This window comes from Epinephelus lanceolatus, chromosome 7, assembly GCF_041903045.1.
Source record: "Epinephelus lanceolatus isolate andai-2023 chromosome 7, ASM4190304v1, whole genome shotgun sequence".
Classification (NCBI taxonomy): Eukaryota; Metazoa; Chordata; class Actinopteri; order Perciformes; family Serranidae; genus Epinephelus; species Epinephelus lanceolatus.
In genome coordinates, this window is record NC_135740.1 from 19,543,935 (window position 1) to 19,565,121 (window position 21,187).

The following is a 21,187-nucleotide window of genomic DNA, read 5'->3' on the forward strand; positions in this document are numbered from 1 at the left end:
GAGTTAAGAAGTATAATTTAGGCATATCAGTTAATAAAAGTACGTATTATATGTAAAACTAACTTCCAAGACATGTTTGGAAGTTAGTTAGTGTCACATGTCATAAAGATGTCAAGTGACCATTTAGAGTACAGTCAAACATTTAAACTTTATTTATAGAGTTCATAACAGGAAGATAAATCAAGTCAAATATTTAAAAAAAATATAGATCTAATCAAAGCCAATCCCTTAAGAAATGTTTCCTCAGTATCTTAATAGATAACAAGGAAACAGGTGGTGTGAAAATTATTGTTTGACAATGCCTCATCTATACACACACACACACACACACACACACACACACACACACACACACACAGACTCAGGAGTGTGAACTCCATGTTTAGGCTCAGTTTTTTCAGTTCCAGCAGATCCAGTCTATAATCACAGGCTGATTATAACAGAAATGATATGACAAACATAAAAATAGATTCACATAGCTGCTCACTAAGACTAGTTGACTGAGGTATATTAGCATTTGAACAGGTTTCAGCTTTGACTTAGTTTAGTCTTGGAGGCAAAGTCTGCACTAAGTTTACGCATCACTTCTGCATGGCTTTGTCCTGAAAGCTCCTGCCGTACAGTCCCGTAATTCTCTTTGACAAAGTTGGCAAACGGTGTGGGAGCACGTGGCTTTCCAGGCGTCAGTAAGACGAGTTGTCCTGTGCAGAGGGCGCACACGAACCTCTGTGTGTCCAGTGACTTGGAATGGCGTCCAATCCTAGCAAGAATCATAGTAAAGTATTAGGAATGTTACCCAGCAAAAATAAACACACATCTCTTAAAAAACGATATCAGGTTAATCTGAATCAATCTGAAAATCAGACGTACGTATTCTGGCAGCGGGTGCACTGGTACTGGAATTTGTATTTGATGTCATAGCTGTGGCAGCGAGTCACCATGGGCAGCTCAGGATGCGCCACTGTGGACTTGCGAGCATACAGCTTCCAGAAGTTTCCGTGCCCATCCCTCACGCCATTAATCAGCCAGGTTGCGGCGTGACACATCTCATGAATCAGTGTGTCCCTGAGACGATCTAGGAGGGCGGAACAATGAGAAACCATTGATGGGATTCAATCAAATTTCAAGCAGACAGAGTTACAACTTTAACCTGTCTGTCTCACTAAAGCATTACCTGCAGAATCACAGACTTTCTCCGACAGCTCAATGCGGGCGTAGCGGCTCCCTCCACCTCGCTCCTGCCCCGTAACACAGTAACCGGCTGTTTTCCGCATCTTCTTATTCCAAGTCACTGACATATCGACAGGGAGCTAGAAGTCATGTGAGACCAGGGAAAAAAATGTTAACAAAGCAATTAAATAATGTAAAATATTTATAGATTGAAAATCAAATGACGTTTCGAAAATATTTAATTGAAATAGAGGAAAAGGATCGTTCATCACCTTACTGTCAAACACACTGGTATTGTACAGCTGGTAAAGTCTACTGGTGAGTTCTTCCTTGTTCTGCTTAAAATTGCGACCATAGTTGGAGCCAGGGTTTGATAAGGACTGCAGGAAGCACCCTGGGGTCTTACACAATGATACCCTAGAAGGGAAAGACGAGGGTAAGCTAAAGACAAATGTCTGCATGTGAAAGACAAACTGAGTGTGCAACATTCATGTCTGTACATAAAAACTGGTCAATATGTGTACCTGCTGATGGGGCCGTGTTTGGGCTCTGTCTGGCTGACTGTGGGTTTCAAAATGGTGGATCGTCCTTGTGTTTTCACATAAAGAGGTGTGTCCCTGAATGATTTAGAGGCTGGTGTTGTGAGCCCCTTCACAGGAGGAGCTGGTGCAGGAGGCTCCTTATTGCATTCTGTACTTAAAAATAGAATCAACATCAGCTTCGCAACTAGAATAAAAACCAAAGCTAGACTGTTAGAAGGCAACAATCCAAGTAAAACTGTTACCGTGGGTGCTCCTAGGTGAGAATGAAGTGCCAGTGAACTTGTTTTTCTTTTTCAGTCTCTCCAGCAGGGATGTGAACTCTTCCTCAGAGCTGGCTGACTCATCCAGCTTAGAAGGCGCTGAAAGAGTGCGTCTTGGAGAGGCCAGTGATTTTTGAGTTTTGTGGGGAAGCAGAGAAAAAGGAGAGGGGGCGGGAGGCAGCGGCAGCAATGGTGAGCTTTCTTCTTCATCACACCGCAGAGCAGTCTTTGTGTTGGCTTTTTGCGGGGACTTAGGTTTCAAGTGACGAGTCCTCCAAGTGCTCTTAACCACAATATTATCATCATCATGATCGCTGTCACTTATAAAGACTGGGGAGTCACACTGAGACAGAGGTCTCCTCAGTGGATGCTTGGCTGCTGGAGTATTGCTCTTCTTGGGCACTGCAACACAAAACACCATTGTACACATATACTTCTATGTTGCTTTCCATGGAAATATAATAGAGCATCAGTACTGATGAGGTTCAAAGTTACCTTTAAAAGATGATTTTGAATCGATAAAGTCATCATCTGATGAGTAGTCATCCACTATGAAGTTTTTGAGGCTTTAGAATAAACAAAAAAGTAAAACATATTGTAACAACAAAAACTTCTAGATACCAAAAATGAATTTGAAGGAATAAAATACACCATAAACGTACCTATCTTCACTCCCACTCTCTGATTTCTTATGCTTGACATTCGGGGTTTTCACTCGTTGCAGGACTTGAATAAAATGAAAATGTATGTGAGAAAATTGAAGCCGACAATATCAAAATGATTCCATCACCTCACTGATGTTAGAAGTTGGCTCATTTTTGTCAGTAGTTACAGATAGACAAAGGGCTACTTACATGTCTCAAAACCATCATCATCGTCTGAACTCACAAGAACATTTGATCTGAAAAAACAAAACAAAAAAAAAAACAATTTAGAACTTATGTGAACTATCATGACCAAAACTTTGACGACAAAAATAAGAGGTAAAATTGAAACCAGAAACAACACTGAGATGTTGCTTCATTAAACATTCTCAGTGCACTCCATTTTCATACCTGTCTTTCTTTGCAGCACTGCATGGTTTCAGCGTGGTAGGTTTAGCTTTCGGTGTAGCCCTGCCCACAAGAACTAAAGAATAAAATGGTAAAATGAACTCAGTATCTGCGAATGGAGTCATATGATTCAACAATGTCAAATTCATCCAATGTAGCTCACTCACATTGGTCAAAGTCATCATCACTGGACTCAGTCAAAGATTTGTTTCTGTAGTCGTTGCCTTTGGAACACTTGTTCTCCTTCTCTGGATCATCTTCACTGTCGGAGAGGGCAAGCTGGACAAGAGGGGCTGACTGATCCACAGAATGATGACTGCTTGTGGCACCATGACGAGTTTTGCCAATCGAGCTTATCAGCTAGAAACGATGAAGACAGTCAGATTAGCATCATGACTACAACATGTCCGGCATTTAAATTGGGCTATAACTAACAATTTTTTTTTAAATAATTATCAATCAACTAATTAGTCTCTTGATTGATTTTAATTGATATTTTGTAGATGAAATGTCAGTAAATACTTGTTTACATTTAATGTCTATTCAGTCAAAGTAGTCCAAATTCCAAATATATTCAGTTTATTAAAATATATGACAAGAAAAGCGTAAAATAATCACATTTAAGAAGCCTTGGTCTTTTTGCGTAAAAATACAAAAGACAAATGACTAATCCATTTTTAAATTTAAACTGCAGGTGTATTAGCTGTCTTCTAATTGATATATCAACTAATTGATGCCACTGACATTCAAATATATGACTGTAAAGTGATACTTCTCTCAGTAACCCAGCCACATTTTAATATTGTAACATTGGTTTCTAAGTTAACTGTATATCGTCGTCAGGTGCTACTGTTTGCTGGTTTATGAGGTGTGCAACAAACCTTTTTCTCTGCTGTGTCCAGTCCTCCCTCATCATCCCATCCCATCTTTTTAGCGATTCTTTCAAATAAGTTGCGGGTTTCTTTGTTCATTGTGTCCTCTGCTCTGTGGAAACGGTGCACAAGCCAGCATGACAGTCATTTAACATTTAAAGCCCAAGGCTAACGGTAAGCCTACGATTTAAAGTATAATAAACTGCCAATAAAATCATAAGACTAGCTGATGGTTAAGATAACGTTATTAGTATTTTAATTTTACTACTTTAATTTTTCAGTTAATGAAAACAAGGGTCTACAGCTACACACACGCACATACTGTAGCTGGAAACATTAGCGTTACCGTTAGCAACATGCTAGCTAGCAGTTTGGTCTCAAGCTAGCTTAACTTTGTGGTTAGCTTAGTGCTAACTAGTCTATTGTTTATCGTTAATGTGCGGTACATGAACTCATAGCATATTAATTAAATTGCGAAAAGTATATATATATTTTTACTTGAGATAATTACCAAATGTGCTTCCGTTGTTGTAAATAATAGACAGTGGCAGCAGTCGCTTAGCAAATTCAAATCTTGTGCTCCATTAGACCGGAAGTTGTCTTGTAGACATTCCACCAATCGGAGCGGGCTTCAAGTGACACGTAACGTTCTGTCCACGCCCACCACCAATCACCACATGCAGTGACTCAGAACTGCATTGTTGATCCGTTTAGTTACTTGCACCTTTGTACTATTTCTATTTAATTCTACATTATAATTATACTAACATATATATGCATACATCCTCCATTAGTGGACGTTTGTATCACACCTAGAGTGAGTACAAGAAATTGAAAGAGCAGCTGAATACCTTGTCATCATGGAGAATGGCTGGATTATATTCCGTATCATTTATTATAGAGTGCTGCCATGTGATCACAGTGATCCTATACTACCTACCTGAAGTGAAAGGCTGGTGTCTTTTCATTCTATCTACCAAAAAGGTCAATCACGTGAGCCCCAAAGGCAGTGCAGTTTTGCCATCTTTTTATTTTTTATTATACTCATAGCCTGTGGCATCAATGACAGCATACAGTTGACGGACAATACAAAAACAAAAACTGCTTAGAAAATACTTACCTATGCCGTTCCTGGTTTGAGTGATTAAAAAACAAGAACAATTTGTCAACAGTTCTGACACCTAATGAATCCCAAGTTCCTTTGTCCAGCTTTGTCCAATCAACTTTACAAGCAAAGTGTGACATCGAACAGGAAAACAGCCACAACATATTCCTTGGTTGACAACAAAAATTAGTAAAAGTTGGCATTTAGCAAGGGGAAGAAGTCTCCACTTTAAACCTTATTCTTTAAAACTTGCACATCTACTCATTGCAGTAATTTTGTGACAGCTTAAGACAAAGTAAAGAGCAGCTGCAATCTAGGTTTTACAATTGTATGTTAAAGCTGAGGGAACTGGAGTCAGGTACAATGCTCGGCATGACGACTTGAGACCTGCCTCCTATTTTTTATCTCTACTCTAGATCCAGCTTTTATAAAATTGTGACTTTTGCTTTGATGAGACATTTGGACGTTTTGAAAACTGTTGCTAAATTCGGTGTACCGAGCTTTGGTCTATTCAGATGCTTTCAGTTGTGTGACTTTGCAAAAATTCACTTCACATCTTTTCCTTAACTGCTTGGAAAACTTCAAGAAAATAATGTCTCCCCCAGGATAAAATAATATTTGATCAGTTTTAACATCTTCTCTTTTCTGACTAAATGATACATGGGAAAAGGAGCTGGGGCTCAAGCTTGGCATAAAAAAAAAAAAAAAAAATCAACTCCACTTGTACATGTGCTCAAGTGGTATAGACTGTACTAAGGGCAGGCTGAAGAAATAGTTTCTTTGCAAGGACGATTCTTGTTTAAAGATTTTTCTCTTTTCTCCACTTAGAAAAAAATAATGTAACAGATTTCAGAGCTTGAAACTCCTTTCACTCCTACATTAACTCTTAACTTCAATAGACATTTAATCCAATCAATACCGCTCTATCATTGTTTCTTTTTCCTTTTCTCATCTGTCACTCGAGGAAGTGTATTTTGTACCCCCTTAGATGTGTGACACAATGGACAGGCGGACGAATGGAGGGTGATGGGTGCGTTTTGTGCTGTCTGTTTCTGTTTGTTTATGGGTTGAAAGCAATTTAACATGTCAGAAAACTGTCAGACTTCTTATTTGCAGTTAGTATCTGTACTGTCTGTAGCATGCTTTGAAGTTTGTTTAATAAACACATAAAAAAAAAGTTACAATTGTCAGGGTTCAACAATGTCCTCTTAAAACACACGACACTCTTAATCCATTTATAAATAGATCGACAAGTAATGGCGGCTGGGCATTCTCTCCACAAGCTGCAGTTAGTCCTGTATGCACACTGACAGGAGAAAAATAAAATCCACTGATCAAGGTACTGAAGGGAAGCAGGGCATTCACAATCCTCTCATGCTCACCAAATATACTGTGTTTTAGCACAAGAGTCTCAGATAGGGTGCCTGAAAGTCTCAGGCTGCATCTGGCTCAGGAAATGCAGATGTGTGACGCAACAACGGATGTGATGGGGGTGAAAAAATGTGTACATCTGTTGGCTCCTTCACAAATAAGAGTCCAATTAATAGTAAATGACAGCGATGGAGACAATCACTGAGGAAGAGGGCTGGAGTGGACACTGGCCATTCCAAGCAAGGGTGCTGATAATGGTTAAAAAACAAACAAACAAAAAAAAAGACAGTGAGGAAATGGTTGGGGTACAAAGGGAAAAGAAATCAGCAATTTCCAGTTCAGGCATTCTCACTGGTCTCTACTGAATGGATTTTGACCAGGTGTTCAGGCTTGTTGCCATTGCTATGGTGATCCCACATCTGCAGATAAAGCCTCTCCAGGTCCATTGTGTACTGCTTGGTGTTGAAAAGGGGGCTGCAGATCCGCTGCTTCCAGACGCGTGCTCTGACCATCTTCAGGCTGAAGCAGACAAAGAAAATGGTCAGACTTCAGAGTTTATTATCATTTTTTTAAGATGTCAGATTAAATTGTACTTACTATTCCATGTCAGAGCCCAGTTTGACTGCTATGTCCTCATACTCCTGACGACTGTGGGCTATTAGCTCAGGGCAGCCCAGACAGCTGAGTTGTGAGGCAGCCACACGGGAAGCGAGGGTTTCACCTTTACAAAGAGATTTTACAATTAAAAAGCAGCCTTCATTTGAATTGTTTCAACATATACAACTTATTTTGTTATAAGAAATGAGACATTTTTAAATGTGTAAAATGGCTGTATTGACTAAAACATTTGTATTCCATTAGCAACCAATGCTTCTGAGTCTGCTTTGCCACCCTAATTTACTAACCTGGCATGGTGACCATGGGTGTTCCAGCCCAGAGAACATCCATGCCTGTGGTGTGACCGTTGCACAGAGGAGTGTCCAGGCACACATCGGCCAGCTGGCCCCTTCTCACATGCTCCTCCTTGGGGGCCACCGGAGAGAAGATGATGCGGGAGCCAGGCAGACCCATGTTCTGAGCGTACTGCTGGATGTTGGGCTCGCCGACAGCTGGGAAGCGAAGAAGCCACAGCACACTGTTGGGCACACGCTTCAGGATCTGCAGAGAGAGAGAGACGGGAGTTTTACAGCTGATTATCTACATGAAGAACACACAAAGCTGTTTTAACCACGGCTGTCCAACTTACATTGGCCCACATCTGAAGAGTAGGGGGATCAATCTTGTAGAGCTGGTTGAAGTTGCAGTAGACGATTGAGTCCTCTGGGAGACCATACTGGGAGCGGGTTGTCACGACGATTGTGCGTGGCACCTCTTCACCAGTGGCAGCTTTGTTGTTGATCTAAAATGAAGGATAAAACAGTATTTCTTAGAGGTAAAGTGGTCTCAAGTCTACAGTGTGATAAGTCTATGAGCCCACTGGTGATAAGAATTCTGTTTGAAGAGCCTAGCTGGTATCATTCATTTTACAGCCGATCCATAGTGCCACCACTTCCCTCACCAACAAATCTGTGCTTCCACCTCACATAGACATCATACCTGTAAGGAGACAGTCTCAGAGACTACAACTGCATCTGCTGAAAAGATCTGGGAAGGTAGTAGGCTACATTAAACTGCTGCTCTTGCCTTGTTTCTGCATTTCTACCCATGCTATACCCCTTAAGATTTACATTTACATGGACAGGTGTGTCCAAGTTACACATACCTGTGTGGTGGCCAGGCCATTGCTTACAGTGAAGCCATTGATTGTGACCTGGATTTGGCCTTGGTTGATCATGTTGATGATTGCTTCAGCTGCTGTGTTCATGGGGATTACAGGCATAGACAGAGCTCCATTTGTGTCCCCAGCAGATTCCTGGTTGTTGTCACACTTCATCTGGTCACAGAAGACAGTTTCAACTTAAATACCAAATCATGCAACAATAATTTTGACTGCATAGTTCATATTCACAAGTTTTAATGCTTTTAACGCCGAAAATCTTTTATCTAAATGAGCAGACATTGGCCAAGATTTTCTTATTAGCAAATGCTAAGGAAAGAAATGTCGGATTTTTTTTTTTTTTTAAAGATGATTCTTAGTCAACAATAAAACATGAACAGTCAACCACTGCCATCTAGAGGTCCAAAACCTAACTATAGTGCACCACTTAAACTAAATGAAGTGATTTTCCAATAACACACTTAAACGATTTGCTTCTTGGGGAAATTCTCTAAACTCACCATTATCACTTTAACATCTGGCAGACTGTCCAAGAAGGCCTTCAGATCAATACCATTAAGAACGATGCGGTTGTCAAAGATGTGTCCATTAGATTTGAAATCAATCACAGCCTTTTTCTGTGGGTCAAAAATAGAAAACATATGTCACAAACTTTTGTTGTTTTCTTTTGGTTTTGTTTCTTCAAATAAGACACAGAAACAGCAGGAATGGGAGGATGGACAAACCTTGAGGTGAGGGAACATGTTGGCGTGGTCACCGATGAAGAAAGTATGGGGCATGTAGGCCAGTTTCTCAGAATACTGCTCGGCTACTTCCAAAGGTGACGTCTCCTTGTCAGAGATGATGTAGTCCATGAAAGGAGCCCCACTGGTTCCAGGGTAACCCAGCCACATAGTCTGTTGACATCAGATTAATATGACTGTGGAGATGCAGTAATTGTTTTGCACAGTTGATGGCCATCCATAAACTATAACTGTGTCAATCATAAATCGCACTCAGCGCTCACCTGAATGGGGGCAGGGCGAAGGGCAAACAGCTCATTTCGGGCTCCCTTGGTGTATCCGTTCATGTTGACCAGGATGTGGATTCCATCCTGGTGAATACGATCAGCTGCCTTGCCATTGCAAGGAATCTGCAGGAAAGAGGAACCAGTATCAGTGAAAATTTTCTTGTTAAAATGCCCAGCCAGTAAAAAATCCACATCCTTAAGATTAATAAACACTATGTAAATATGCAAACAGTTACCTGCGAGAGGTCTGTGAAATGATGAGCCTCTGCAACCACTTTCACACGGAAGTTGGTACTATCATCAGGGCTGAGCGCATAGCAGAACACCTTGAGGAAACAAAAAACAAGTATAGACTCGTACATTAACATCACAGTATATACACAAAACTTATCAACCATTTTAGTCAACCCTTGTATCACTGACTGGCAAGACCATACATTGTCATAAGAGTTATACACACTTGTCCTGTCAAGTTTGTCATTCCTTGAATTAAAATGACAATACAGATCCCATACCTCAAATTTCTCAGGATTGTGCATTCCAGGAATGGACTGCATCAGGTGAGAAGTTGGGTGGTTGCCAAAGTCAGAGCTGACGTAGCCAATGCGCAGACGTCCACTGCTGGATTTCAGATCCTTCGGATGCTCAAAGGCAGGTTTGTGCAGTGCGTTAATCTGTAAAAAAAAAAAATGCAACAGTGTGAGAATACAGCATCAGCAGGATAACTAATTGTAGTTTGACTGAGTTACATACACTTAAGCAATAGTGGACTAACACCAACCCGTGAACAACAACATATTTATCTAAAATTACGTCCAACCTTAAACCACTCCCCCATTCCTGCAAGCAACCCATTCACCACCACCTTCCACCTCTTCATCTTCAAAGTTAAATACGTCCAGTATCTTGCCCATCCCTTACCTTCCCCATATCCCTGCAGAAAGCCACTGCCATCACCAGCCACCTTCCATCCCCCCCAAAAATGAATTGAAGTTTACTTGCTTTGATCAGTGCGTGTACCTTGTCCAGGCAAAGGTTTCCGTGGCGCTCGGCAATGGCCTTGCGGAAGCCGTGAGAGAGAGGATACAGCATGCTGTGGTGTGGGTGCACTGAGGGCAAGCGGTTCTTGTCCAGCTGGTCAGCCACGATGCTCACAAGCTTCTTCATCCGCTCATCATAATCTGTCCAGTCACACACAATCTGGGAGAGTAGCAGGAATAAGAGAAGTTAGAAAATTAACTGCCAAGTACAAGGGAGAAAAAAAAAGACTATTATATGTATTGGAAATATTTGACAAAAATGGCATTTACAAACCTGCAGGCAATGTGCCAGGTTGCAGTACGCATCAGGGAAGTCTGGCTTGAGTTTCAAGGCTGTGCGGTAAGATGCAATGGCCTCTGGGATGTTTCCAGAATCCTAATGGTCAAGGAAAACATTAGAATACAAATCAAAATGCATGAAGGCACATACACAGGAAGTTAAGTGCCACCCTACATATAGAATTTTACTGAACATGGAGACATCTCTCAGTACATTGTCACTGACTAATTCCTTTGGTGATGTGACACAACTCTGAACACATCCAGTCTTCATTACTTCAAACATGAAGGGAACGACTATTAAAATTAAGAATCATTCCTACCTTGTGGATGGAGGCCAAATTGCTGTGAGCGTCAGCAAAGGCAGGGTTGATCTGGATGGCACGGGTGTAGCATTGCAGCGCTCCCTGTACATCCTGCATTTCCTTCAGTGTATTGCCCATGTTGGAGTAGGCATCAGCAAATGTGGGGCTGATTCTAAAACCAAACAGGAACACTGTTTTAACACTTGAGTAACGACACTACTCAACTGTAATATGACTTGTAAAATATTCTACCTAGCCTCAGTTGACTTATGACAGTATATTTTATAAGAGTATCAGGTGTTTTTGCTTTAAGCATTGTAGAATAATATTACATTTATCTAAGTCAGCAGGTAACTGTAACATAGATTTACAAACCTGATGGCCTCTTTGTAGTGCATGAGGGCCTCCTGGAGTTTGCCCTGCTGCTGCAGGACACTGGCAAGGTTAGAATGAGCTGCTGCAAACTCTGGGAACACCTGAAGAAAAACAAAAAGGGTTAGCAAAAAGAACAGTATAGAAATGCCATGCTCACATTTACAGCGATCTTTTTGAACAGACCAGATAATATCAGGTGACTCTTAACTCACCTCTAGTGCTTTTCTGTAGAGCTGAACTGCCTCCTCAATGTTGCCCTGCTCACGCTTGATATTGGCCAAGTTGTTGAGAGAGTCTGCATGGGTTGGACACAAACGCAAGGCTGTGTTGTAGCACTCCTCTGCTTCAGACACCTGGGGAAAGACATTGGCATTTTAAAAGTTAAATTCAGTAGATGCTCACTGACTTAAAGAGACCTAACAACTATTTAAGATTGTCTTTACAGGGGACACACAAAAAGTGCTGCCTTACATTGCCTTTCTCCTTCAGGGCATTTGCCAGATTACAGTAGGCATCAGGGAAGTGGGGCTGCAGTTCAATAGCCCGACGGTAGGTGTCAATAGCCAGGTCAATGAGGCCTTGCTCATAGTAGACACAGGCCAGGTTTCCATGGACAACTGCATGGTTGGGGCTGAGACTCAGGGCTCTCAGGTATCCAGCCACCGCTCTGGAAACATGACACAAGGTGTGGATACAAGGTAAGATCAATCTTTTACTGAAAATTTGAAATTGTAGTTATCTTCTTTTTAAATAACTTGTCACAGGCTATTAAAAAACATAGTCTAACATTGCTGACACATTTTAGGTGCAATAACTCTGCCCTGCCTAAACAATGGTATACCAAAAAAAAAAAAAAAAAAAAACAGCTACAGGATCAACACAGACAAGAATGTAATGGAAAACAGGGTGTGGCGGGGTGGTGCTTTTAAAAGACAAAAGATTGAGTATGAGTTCACAAAGGGAGTATTATATGGTCTACTGTGTCATGATTTGGACTCACCTGTCAAAGATGCGGGCTTCCTTCAGAACATTTCCTAAATTGATGTATGCATCAAGGAAATTTGGGTCCAGAGTCACAGCCTAAAATGGAAACCAAGCTTTAAAACATGGAACAACACAAGAATATACCAAGACAGAGAGCAGTCAGATTGACAAATGTTACAAAGAATTATGCAACTGACCTTTTCAAAATGGTGTATGGCCAACCATATCTCTCCTTGGGCATTAAACACACAGCCCAGGTTGCTCCAAGCCACTGCAAAGTTGGGCTGAGTCTCAATGGCTTTCAGGTAACAAGCCTTCAGTGGGTTTACAATGAAAAACCACAGGAAAGGAGTAGAAGAGGTAGAAAAGGGGGAGGTATAGTGTGTAGAGGGGGAGGATAGGGGATTGTAAAATAAAAACAAATAGAAGATTGAGAATAAAAGTAAGAAAAAACAAAAAGGGCAGAGAAAGCAAAATTAGTGACTACTCTCCATCATGGCAAAAAGTGAGTCTACAGCATGGGCTTGCGTGCGCACAATTCTGCCGCGCTAAGCTGCATTGCTTTTTCCTACGCTGCGCGGATCCAACCAACACCCTCACGTATGCCCTCATCCTTCAGTTATGACCACATTCTCGCCAAAAGTCGTGGTCCCCACATCAGGTACAGTTTGCTGGACTCTAATAATATCAACACTGATTAGTTAAATAAAATTAGTTTTTAATATTATAAATGTCATAAATGTTGTATGTTTCATGTGGGATAATATCTCACAACCTGGGATGCTGGGCAGTTCGTGAAAGTGATGGTCCCTGTAATGCATGCGCAACAAACGCAGGCGCGAGGTGTGAGTCTATTGCCAACATCACCACCACAATGCACCATATAATGCTGTTTGCGCGACCTTGCTCCTGGCAAAGGTCGTTACTTTGCCGCTGCGCTCGCTGTATGGCCAGGTAGGACAGCTGCAGACCAACAACCCCCGGTAGAACACCTGAAACACCAGACTGGCACACACTCAGCATCCATACAGTATCTCAGAAGGGGGAGGGGTCAACCAGTGGCTACACTGTAATGTTAAGACGGGGCATTTGGAGATTAACAGCCAATCAACAATATGCCTTTTTACACTGAATTTGTAAAAAGGTTTTACTGCACATGACAAAGTAAATGTTTAGAGGCCAATTATGTCTGAGATTTGGGGCATTTGGGAGCGAGGCTGGTTGTGGGTGGGGAGAGGTCCGCAACCAACAGGCCAAAGGGAGTGAGGGGGTGTGGGTCGCATGCTTGCGCTTTCCGCCTTTTAGGTCGCTTGGAGGATATCGCTGCGCAGCCCCTGCGCTACTGCAGACTCACAGCGCACTATCTGCATCATCATCAGAACGCTGCAACTCCAAATAAAGAAGGAAAAACAAAACAAAATAGGAAAAATAAACAACATGTAAGAGTTAGAGGGTTCTTACTTGTTTTTCACGATTATTGCTTCCAAATCCTAGTTTCTTTTTACTTCTACAGAATTGGGTAATTAGTATAGCGTACTGTAAGAAATGCTTACTGTAATTTATTTTGCAATTTTTTTTTTCTTTTGCTCTTCAAAGGAAGCCACAAGACAGAGGAGCATGAAGTGAGGTGGTTTTTCTTTTGTTGTCAGTTACAAACCCGTTACCATATTTTTGGACTTTGTCAGAGTGGTGGCCGCAGCTGGCTGGAAGAAGAGGAGAGGACTGAGGCTGCCCTAGTGTTCCTTTCCGCCAGGCACCTACGCAGGAATAGTGTCACCCACCTGAAACCTTCTAAATAACAATATCAGTTGTGGAAAAACCAAAAGAGACAAAATCAGAAAACAAGATCGTTAGTAAAAGTCTTCAAACAATACATTCTTTTTTTAAATATGGAAATAAAACAGGTTCTTCCAAATCACAACAAACATAAAACAGACTATTCTTAGTTTTCATTCATGCAATGAATGTTTCATTTCAAAGAAAACAAAAGAAATGCTTTATGGGTAACTGGGAGGGAAGAAAGGCTTTGATATGTTCCACATGTTAACAGTAATATAGATTTAGATCAAGTTGGCTGGCTGTCCATCAATTCAGTTTTCATATCAAACTACAGGAGGGCAGTTACTGGCTTGATCTTGCCCAAATGAACTGATCCCATTTCTTTGGGAATAATATTACATATTTGAAGGAAAAGGGAAGAAGTATTAATCATTGCTTTTCTTTCATTCTTTTAGCATTTTCATAGAAGATTTTCAAATCTTTGATTTCTTTATCCTGGCCTGCTTTCTTGAATCCTGGCCAATGGGGTAGGGAGAAAAGTCTGTGGTGTAATTATTGGTATCTAGAAGCCTCCAAAGCTCTGAAATAAAGAAGTCATCGCTGTTGCTGCGCGTGCCTGTCTTTCTAACCCAGCATCTGACGCAGGAGGTGGAGTACAGATTGTGAGCTGTCTGCCTGACGACACTTGAACCATTTTAAGGCACTTGAGAATGTGCTCTGTCAAACCAACAGATTTACACGCTATTCAATCACAGTGGATATCAGCATAGATAGCCAGCTGGATGCAATTTTCATTATCAACCATAGTCAAAGACAGAATTAATACATGTGTGCATGAAAAGCACAGTTGGGGTGTGCTTGAGCACTGACTGGGGATCAGAAGGGTCAGGAAGGCAGCTCTTAGCGCGCACACTCCACCAATCCTTAGCAAGCGCGCGGGGGGTGGAGCGACAGAGCAGGGGAGCTTGTGACTCCCTGATGCTCCTCCCCACTCCTTTACCCCCCTCTAGCACGAAATAAGATGGCCTGTAACCACTGAGACAACTCCACATCCTCACATTTGACCCAACCCAGGGAGCCCAGTTACAGTTGTGGACAGAAGCCTTAAAATGACAAAAGGAAGTGTAACCCACACTGGCAGCAACTGTACTGACAGCAAGAAACAAAGAGCAAGACCAAAAGCGTGTCATGGGGCACTCAAATAACCATACTGGAGTGTAGTGGTTAGGTTAGAAACCATCTTATCTTTTGCACTGCAAAGATAAACTAGCTTCTCATCAGTTCATATATTCTTCAAAGACCGAGCCAGCATTTTCCCTCCAAAATCTATATGAAAATGCATGGGCTGAGGTTCAATGACGACAATATAGATCAAATGTTTCAATTCAAAAACTCCAGCCTTTCTTCCTGAAAGGGGAGGAGCTGGCCTCTGGTAAAAAGTTGGGGTAAAGCAAAAGACATTGGGACTAAAAGTGATACAGGGTGGGGACAAATGTGATACATGTACTATACTGAAAAACAAAACAGATGAAGCTGTCTAAAAAGTAATCAACAAAAAATCTGTATACTATGATTATATATTTGAAAAAATACAAAAAAAAAAAAGGTTGCCTCTCATGGGTGTTAACTCATTGCCGTCCAATACCTCCAAAGGTTGTTTTTAAGTCAAATAGGGGTGAGAAGCTTACTGTAACTGAAATGAGAAAAAAGGTACCACGTCCTTCGCTTGGCCGAGGATGTTGAAAGGAAAGGACTCAATTTGGCTCAAAAATGTCAAAAGGGAGAGAGGAACAATGTCTATGGCCTTAGTGGGGGGACACTAGAAACAAAAAAAAAAATGCGTATTTGGAAAAAGAAAAGAAAAGAAAAAACAAAACTACAACAAAAATACAAACAACACATATATAAAACCGCCAACGCGCTGTAACATACCTTGGCCTCCTCCAAACGTCCAAGGGCTTTAAGCAAGTTGCCCAAGTCACTGCGCACACAATACAGATCCTAGGTCGGGGAAAAATAAATAAATAAATTTAGTTTTACTGCTACAATAAACCACAGATCATGTTTGTTTTACGAGCAGATATGAGTTTGCTGTGAATTTAAAGGGTAACTTAACACCCCCGTCTTTGCTATCCTCCAGCGGTTTAATGTTTCACCTTACTGCAGTGAAAAACAGGTGTAGTCCCGGACCTGGGACATCCCTGTTGACTGTGGTTACAGGTGCAACGGGGCCTATTTCTGACCACACTAAACCATGCCTACCAGTGATGAAAACACTGCTTTACAGCCTAGTGTTGAGTTACTCTTTAAGGATTTCAACAGATGGCATGTCACTTACAGGGTTGTACTGTAATGCAGACACATAAGCCTGCACTGCTCCCTCCATGTCCCCCGCAGCCACCAGAGCTGCTGCCAGGTTGATGTATCCGTCAATAAAATCTGGCTTCAGTCTCAGGGCATGGCGATAATGCTCTATGGCCTCCTGCAGTTGCCCACGCTCCTTGTACACGTTTCCCAGGTTGGAGTAGGCCTCGGCCAACAGCGGGTTCTGTTTGATGGCCAAGGTGCTGAAATGAGCAGACCTGTAGGGCCAGAATGGGCACAGAATGGTCACAAACCTGAAGAGAGTGGCTGGTAGCGTTGGCTCAGTGCCTTGTGCAGAAGCAGCAGCGATGTGCAAGTGGTGAAAAAGAGAAAGATGTTTCAAGGCAAATATCCTTAAAACGTTGAAAACATTAATACATGACACACTATAACACACATTTCACAAACATTGTTTCAGTGTCCATGATGCAAAATAATTAACATGCTGGCAGTATACTCCAAATAAAGATGTTTGCACAGACAAATGTTTCATCTACAATGAAGAATATGCTCCATATTTCGCTTCAACCGTCCCAGTGTACATGCTTCACTACCTAGTGCTAATTATTTTTACAACAATGAAAGATCACTCACCGAACTTAGATTTGTCTGTCCATTTTTTTTTGTCATATTCATTTTAGGGCTTTATTTGACAGTAACACAACAACAAACTTAACTGAAATTAATTCGGAGTATACTGTCAGCATTGGGTACATTGAAGGAATAGAAAAGAACAAACAAGATTGAACATTTAAACCTGTAACTCGTAAGACCCGAAACCTTCACCAGGACACCTGCAAAGCAAGGGTATGGCCACCACCAGTGTTAGAGACATTGAGGGGACAGAGCGAGGCCACATTAAACCAAGCAAGAGGATTTCCAGAAGAACTCTCAGTTGTTGCATCTGACTCCCCAGAACAACTGTGCACACTGAAAGCCACAGAGGACCCATTATTCACTTCCACGACACATTCTCAGTGTGCGTAGAGTCAGTCCCCCCACACCTCACCTGTCGAGTCTTCGGCATTGGAAGTGGATGGAGGACAGGAGTAGCAGCACGCCTGTGTTATCAGGCTCCTGTCTCCATAGCTGCATGCAGTGGCGCTCAGCTGCTTCAAAGTCCCCTGACTGATACTCCCGGTGCGCCAGCTCGGCCAACCCTTGGAAGGAAAGCATACGTTTTGTCGGTTCTGGAGCACCAACACAACCCAAGGAAGGGGGGAAACAACATGTTAGAGGTGATGGAAGAAATTAAAGCAGACAAATGAAAACAAAAAATAAAGAGATGACACTAATGCTGTCAAGGACAAATAATGGCTAAAATTTTGAACTCAACAGAAAACAAGGCAACGGGGAACATGAAGGGAGCTTTGAGAACAAGTGTTGAAATTTAAACAAATCTATAAGAATTTTAGATTATGATTTCAATTCTTGGGGTCACAATTTGATTTTAAAAAATTAATTTCTTGTTCAATAAACACTTGCCTCTTTTTTCTGTATGACGAAATGTAAGACTTAGAAATAAGTGCTGATCACTTCTGGCAACATGTTTAAATTGACTGCATCTTCTTTAAAGAAATGAAACTACATATGTACTACTACATTATGTTTCACTTGTAAATTCTAAAGTGAAAATAATTTCAAAGGAGACCACTAAGCTGAAAGACCTTTTTTTTTTTTTTTTCTTTTTTTTTAAACTAAAAAAGCATGAGATTTCATATAAAACCCAGTAATCAGGGTTTCCATCCACAAAGAAGTAAAAAGTAATACAAAGTTTGGCGACAAATTTCATGCATGAGATGGAAAAACAAACAGGGACAGGGATGTTACACTGGGAGAAATTTTCAAGTTCTGGCAACACTTTGGATTTCACATGTAATAAGATGACTTAAAAGCTTGACAGGTCAGCTGTCAAGTCACATTTCAAGAACATACACCCTTAAAATAACAGATATGTGAGGTTATAAATATTGTTAGGTTTTCCTTTTGAATGAATATCATCATTTAACATCTTTATTTAAGCGTTTCTGGTTTTCACTACCAGTCTTGCTGTGTTATGATATTTACCAGATTTTTTCAAGTTATTTCTATATTACCAACAGGCTCTGTGCCAAAACTGAAACAGCCAATTTGAGACGGACCTACAGGGTCACTTGAGGTCAAAGTATTAAGGGTGTGGCATTAACAACATGCAATAAACACATCATGCATGGTGTAAGTGTACACAAGGGTGGAGAAGGTCTAATGGAGACACCCAGCTGGGTTGCAGTGGATTCACATACCTGCAAACTGACACCATGATGTCTGAGCATACACTGACATCGCACTACATCAGGTTCATCCACTCATGACCATTACATAATATTGCTTATGAGTAACAAGGATGGATGATTTCAAGTATATAACGTCCCCGATCACAATGCGGCAATCACGCAAAATGCCAGTGAGGACCATACTGAGATGTATTGCCCACTGATCAGCTTCAGGGTGGGTGCAGACAAAAACACATTCATTAACCTTGGGCACCTGCGCCAAGCGGTTTTGTCTTCACGGCCAGTTTTACAAGCAGGACGCTGCAGGGCCCGCGTGATGTCGGTGGTAGTAAAGTTAACGAGAAACGTTAACTAATAACGTTAGATTTTATCAGTTATCAGTTCTGAAGATGGTGACGTTTTTAATATAGGAAGCCATTTTCTCTGGCCACTCGGTGAGCAAACAAATTACAATGGCATCTTGATGTAGCTCGAGCTAGCATACATGTTAGCTAACTAGCTACAATGCCGACCGTTGCTAAGCTAGGGCCTTTACCAAACGTTAACGTTATACACACACACACACACCTGTCAAAGCCTCGCGTGTAACGTTATACATTTACACGTGGTCGTAAAATTGACACTCGTTAACTGTTTAAAAGATTCATTAGCTAGTTAGAACCTGCTATCTGTCAACATTAGCTATGCTAACTTTCGCTAACATACCAATATAGTTAGCGTCAGACCGAAGCTACAATATGAACATCGATAAACTGGGCCCACGTTGTAAATGCCATCATATTCAGTTATGTGATGCGAAAGGTTGAATGTACAGTAAACCTAGCACATTTATTATATTATTTTTAATAAACATTGGCTACTTGCCAGCCTCCAGCTCAATCGTTCGTTAGCTAACGTTAACGCAGCAACGCAACATAAGATTGTCTTGACAGCTTGCTACGCTACTTTCCATTTAACGTCTGCTACATTAAAATAAACCAACCTGTGCTGTCAGCCACGTTTCCCACTGAGGTCGCCATCTCCTCAGTCTTCGTGTCTTGCACGGTGGTCGTCAATGTGTCTTCTGGTGGGTTACAGTTTCAGAGAAAAATGTGCGACGAGCAGTCGTCTTTGTCGGCTGCGACCAGCAAACACGTTGCCAGGCGAGCTAAGCTAACCTAATTTTTGATTTACCGCTCCCCGTACAGCGCTTAATAAAGATACTGCAGTGGTCAGTGTAAATGCTGGAAATAATTACCAACCTCGCTACAATAATTAATAATTAAATTTTTACTAGCATTAAATATACGGTAGGTTCGCGCTTCAAGCTGGTTTCCTCCTCACAACACAGCTGCTGTAGAACATAAAATGGCGAAATGGGTGGAACTCATTTTTAAGAGGAACTAGATCCCCGCATCGCCATTACGAATAAACGTCCGTATAGATTTGTAATAAAGATCATATTAGTAGAATAATAATTACTCGGATGTGTGCTTGAAGTATGGTTTGCTTGCCGTGCGTTATAACTACGGTTTATGACGTAAATAAACGATTACAAGTGATATAGCGCGGAAGAACACATTGGCACAGTGAGAGAGTGCAAGGATTTTCTGGAAAAAGGCATCATCATCATCAGTCGTTCAAAGATTCATGATGGCATGATTTCCATGTTGATTACATCATGGCATCACATCTAAATATGTCTGACATGCAAAAGTCTGCTGCAGTCTATAAGGTAACAGACCAAAGGAATATTTACAGGATAGTCATATGATTCAATAATGAATTGAATCACAGTGCTCTAATATGCAGGCTAGACCTGCATGTAGTGAGCTGTGGATTCACATTGGAAAATGTAGGTTACCTTTACACATCTATGTGCACAAGCTGTGGAATATAGGTTACACCATATTTTGCCTGTTTTGACATGAGTAGGTCCAGACAAATGCAGAGAGGTAGCTTTGTGGTAGTGCTCTGGCATTTAGAAACAGCACAAGCAGTGCAAGACTACCAAAAGTAAAGGAGGCAAACATACTGTAGTGTGCACCGTTTTGTGTGGGTAACATGCACAGCCATGCATTTTGTTACCACATTAATTAAACAGCACATAACTCCATATATAATGCATTGGCAACCATGCAAGTTAATGTAATTGCTTTATTTCACTGTGCTGTTTGGTGTTAAATATTCTAGTGTCTAGGGGCATGCAGCACTGACCTAGGTGCAGTTTGAGCCTCATGCAGAACCTTGCCTTTGTGTAACAATTTTGTTAATCTGTTTTTGAATCTGTGGCTCAGCCAAACTGTATTAGGATAGGCATACTACACAGCTGTAAAAGTATTGTAGTTTGTGTAGGCCTCTGTGCAGATGGTATGCAAGATTCATAATCACCAACAGAGGGCAACCTTTGTAAAGCTATTGTAAAGAAAGATTTCTGGACTCTGCAAAGTGACTTTGGACATGAGTTTACCTCAGATTTTGTCATTTCTGCAGGTCCAACATATGTGATATACCTGCCTGTAGTCAACAAGAAGATTCCCTGGGTTGTGATATGGTGTTTGTTTTCAACTGTTAAATAGTTGGTGAACATTTCACACCACTGATAGAGTTTTATTTCAAACATCAGTAAATATTCAGTTAAAACCTTAATT

At 41.2% G+C, this 21,187-nt stretch overlaps 2 protein-coding genes across 7 annotated transcripts; both read right to left on the reverse strand.

Annotated features, from left to right (window-relative positions):
• Positions 1–129: 129 nt before the first annotated feature.
• gcna (germ cell nuclear acidic peptidase) lies at positions 130–4,499 on the reverse strand. Of its 2 annotated transcripts, none has more exons than XM_033633704.2 (13): positions 4,408–4,499; positions 3,906–4,008; positions 3,192–3,384; positions 3,028–3,100; positions 2,827–2,873; positions 2,635–2,698; positions 2,468–2,538; positions 1,955–2,374; positions 1,695–1,860; positions 1,443–1,587; positions 1,175–1,310; positions 871–1,075; positions 130–760 (listed from the first exon to the last, which is right to left on the reverse strand). In XM_033633704.2, exons 2-13 carry the CDS (start codon positions 3,993–3,995, stop codon positions 529–531), a joined length of 1,842 nt encoding a protein of 613 aa, XP_033489595.2. In that variant the 5' UTR covers positions 3,996–4,008; positions 4,408–4,499; the 3' UTR covers positions 130–528. The 2 variants fall into 2 exon arrangements, with proteins under 2 accessions (XP_033489595.2, XP_033489594.2); XM_033633703.2 differs by having other exon boundaries at positions 3,906–4,003; positions 4,408–4,498.
• A 407-nt stretch (positions 4,500–4,906) lies between these two features.
• Positions 4,907–19,894, reverse strand: LOC117261344 (UDP-N-acetylglucosamine--peptide N-acetylglucosaminyltransferase 110 kDa subunit). 5 transcript variants are annotated; one of them, XM_033633729.2, is made up of 22 exons: positions 19,540–19,894; positions 17,294–17,444; positions 16,259–16,502; positions 15,853–15,921; positions 12,339–12,455; positions 12,158–12,237; positions 11,629–11,824; positions 11,370–11,510; positions 11,158–11,258; positions 10,801–10,954; positions 10,473–10,574; positions 10,179–10,358; positions 9,674–9,832; positions 9,395–9,484; positions 9,156–9,281; positions 8,875–9,045; positions 8,650–8,766; positions 8,135–8,305; positions 7,619–7,771; positions 7,278–7,530; positions 6,970–7,093; positions 4,907–6,891 (listed from the first exon to the last, which is right to left on the reverse strand). In XM_033633729.2, the coding sequence occupies exons 1-22, from the start codon at positions 19,574–19,576 to the stop codon at positions 6,711–6,713; spliced, it is 3,117 nt and encodes a 1,038-aa protein (XP_033489620.1). In that variant the 5' UTR covers positions 19,577–19,894; the 3' UTR covers positions 4,907–6,710. The 5 variants fall into 5 exon arrangements, with proteins under 5 accessions (XP_033489620.1, XP_033489619.1, XP_033489618.1 ...); XM_033633728.2 differs by having other exon boundaries at positions 10,161–10,358; XM_033633727.2 differs by having other exon boundaries at positions 17,294–17,474; positions 19,540–19,873.
• Positions 19,895–21,187: the final 1,293 nt, after the last annotated feature.

Excerpts from the sequence above, each read along its gene's own strand:
- gcna (XM_033633704.2), bottom strand. The coding sequence starts at position 3,995 with ATGAACAAAGAAACCCGCAACTTATTTGAAAGAATCGCTAAAAAGATG. Across the intron at positions 3,385-3,905 it reads TGGACACAGCAGAGAAAAAG|CTGATAAGCTCGATTGGCAA; the intron begins GTTTGTTGCACA and ends CATCGTTTCTAG. Across the intron at positions 761-870 it reads TGCACCCGCTGCCAGAATAC|GATTGGACGCCATTCCAAGT; the intron begins GTACGTCTGATT and ends GATTCTTGCTAG.
- LOC117261344 (XM_033633726.2), bottom strand. The coding sequence starts at position 19,576 with ATGGCGACCTCAGTGGGAAACGTGGCTGACAGCACAG. Across the intron at positions 17,475-19,539 it reads AAACGTGGCTGACAGCACAG|AACCGACAAAACGTATGCTT; the intron begins GTTGGTTTATTT and ends TTGGTGCTCCAG. Across the intron at positions 11,511-11,628 it reads CCCTGAAGGAGAAAGGCAAT|GTGTCTGAAGCAGAGGAGTG; the intron begins GTAAGGCAGCAC and ends GTCTTTCCCCAG.